At 41.0% G+C, this 1,595-nt stretch overlaps 1 protein-coding gene across 1 annotated transcript; it reads right to left on the bottom strand.

Moving 5' to 3' along the window:
• Positions 1–258: 258 nt before the first annotated feature.
• Positions 259–916, bottom strand: LOC129721319 (larval cuticle protein A2B-like). Its single transcript, XM_055673757.1, has 2 exons — positions 826–916; positions 259–749 (listed from the first exon to the last, which is right to left on the bottom strand). Exons 1-2 carry the CDS (start codon positions 832–834, stop codon positions 309–311), a joined length of 450 nt encoding a protein of 149 aa, XP_055529732.1. The 5' UTR covers positions 835–916; the 3' UTR covers positions 259–308.
• Between the last annotated feature and the right edge of the window lie 679 nt (positions 917–1,595).

The following is a 1,595-nucleotide window of genomic DNA, read 5'->3' on the forward strand; positions in this document are numbered from 1 at the left end:
GTTATTGTTATTGGATTACAGGCTTTACCTAGTTAGTAATTCTAGTGTTAAAATACCGTTGGTTAGAAATTTCCAAAAAAAAAAATTAATGGAGCTAGTCAATATTTCAAAAAAAAAATTAATGGAGTTTTTGTGAAATGCATTGTCAAAAACCGGTAGCAGTGAAATAACTACCAACAAATGATAAAACAAATAATTTAAATTTTTATAGAAAATATATTTTATAATAGAATAATATAAACTTAACAATGTCTTACGTTCTATCAAGTCTTTTGATGAGTAAATAAAAACTTTACTTCCGCCCGGCACTACTCGTGATGTGTGTGCTCGTGCTCGAGGTGGTGATGGTGGGCATGGTGCTTCACTTCCGGTTCGTGATGCAATAGCGGTTCATGCTGAATCTTTTTCACGACAGCATTAAACCCGTGCAACGGATCGGCGGTGTACTCTACGATGCGAGTGCTCCCGTCGGAGTCGAAAATTGTGTAAGCACCTCTCACGACATCTCCATCCCGTTCCTCCCAGTGTGTCTTGTGGTCACCGGTGTGTGGATCCTGGACACCGTAGTCAAACTTGTACTTGGCGTGGGCAAAATAATCGTGCGGCACTTCGTATCCATGCTCCTCGTGATGGTGCTCCACTTTATGGTGGCTCTCCAGTTCTGGATGATGTTGTTGCTCTTCGTGCTGTTGATGGTGCACCCGGTAAGCCGTAACAGCTGCAACCGCACACGTAATGACGCAAATAAACTAGCGGGTAAAATAGAATATGTGGTCCAATTAGCATATATCGGTCACACAGAAACGTACTTGCTATTCCACTCACTTTCAGCATGTCTGAACAGCTAGTCTGTTTTAGCTCCAAAAATAAAACTATGCTACACGCTACGCGAACGTTTTGTTGTCCAGTGTTTGATGACTCTCGATCGAATGATATAATTAAGGCACTTCAACTAGTTTTTATAGCAAAAAAACAATAGAAGCCACCGGGCGACGTTGGTCTGGGAGAAATGGTGCGATTTGAAGTTTTTTCGAACCGATTTTGCTTCGGCGATGCCGTCGGCCCACAGAGGAGACTGCTGGCTGCTTCTGACAGTGCTGGTTGTAAATGTAGCCGCGGAGATTATATAAAACAAAAAATAATTGAAAGAAAAATCGCTCACGGATTAGTCGGCGGTTTGCGGTGGCGGGTCTGAGCCATCGATTGTCAAACTCTAATGAATTCACATTAATTTAATTAGCTCTAGTTTACAATCAATTTATGTGCAGGGCTTTCGCATCATCGCTGAGGATGAAGGCAAAAAGGAGATCAAAAATGACTAAGTACAATATTTTGGTTCATTTGTTGGCAAGCGCCGAGTCTACGGCAAGGGCAAAAAAGACATAATGTTTAGTACCTAAGCTGAACTACCTAGGGGAAGTGAACCAGTTGTGGTACTAATTATGATAAAATGGGTTTCCTGATAATAATACCCCCAAAAGTAGTTGTTTGTATCAGATAGGCGCACTTACCACATCTATTGTTTGTACCACTAATCTAATTGATAAATCTTTTGCAAAACGAACGTTTTCTCGGAGGTAGCCAAAATGACCATA

Source organism: Wyeomyia smithii, chromosome 2 (genome assembly GCF_029784165.1).
Source record: "Wyeomyia smithii strain HCP4-BCI-WySm-NY-G18 chromosome 2, ASM2978416v1, whole genome shotgun sequence".
Classification (NCBI taxonomy): domain Eukaryota; kingdom Metazoa; phylum Arthropoda; class Insecta; order Diptera; family Culicidae; genus Wyeomyia; species Wyeomyia smithii.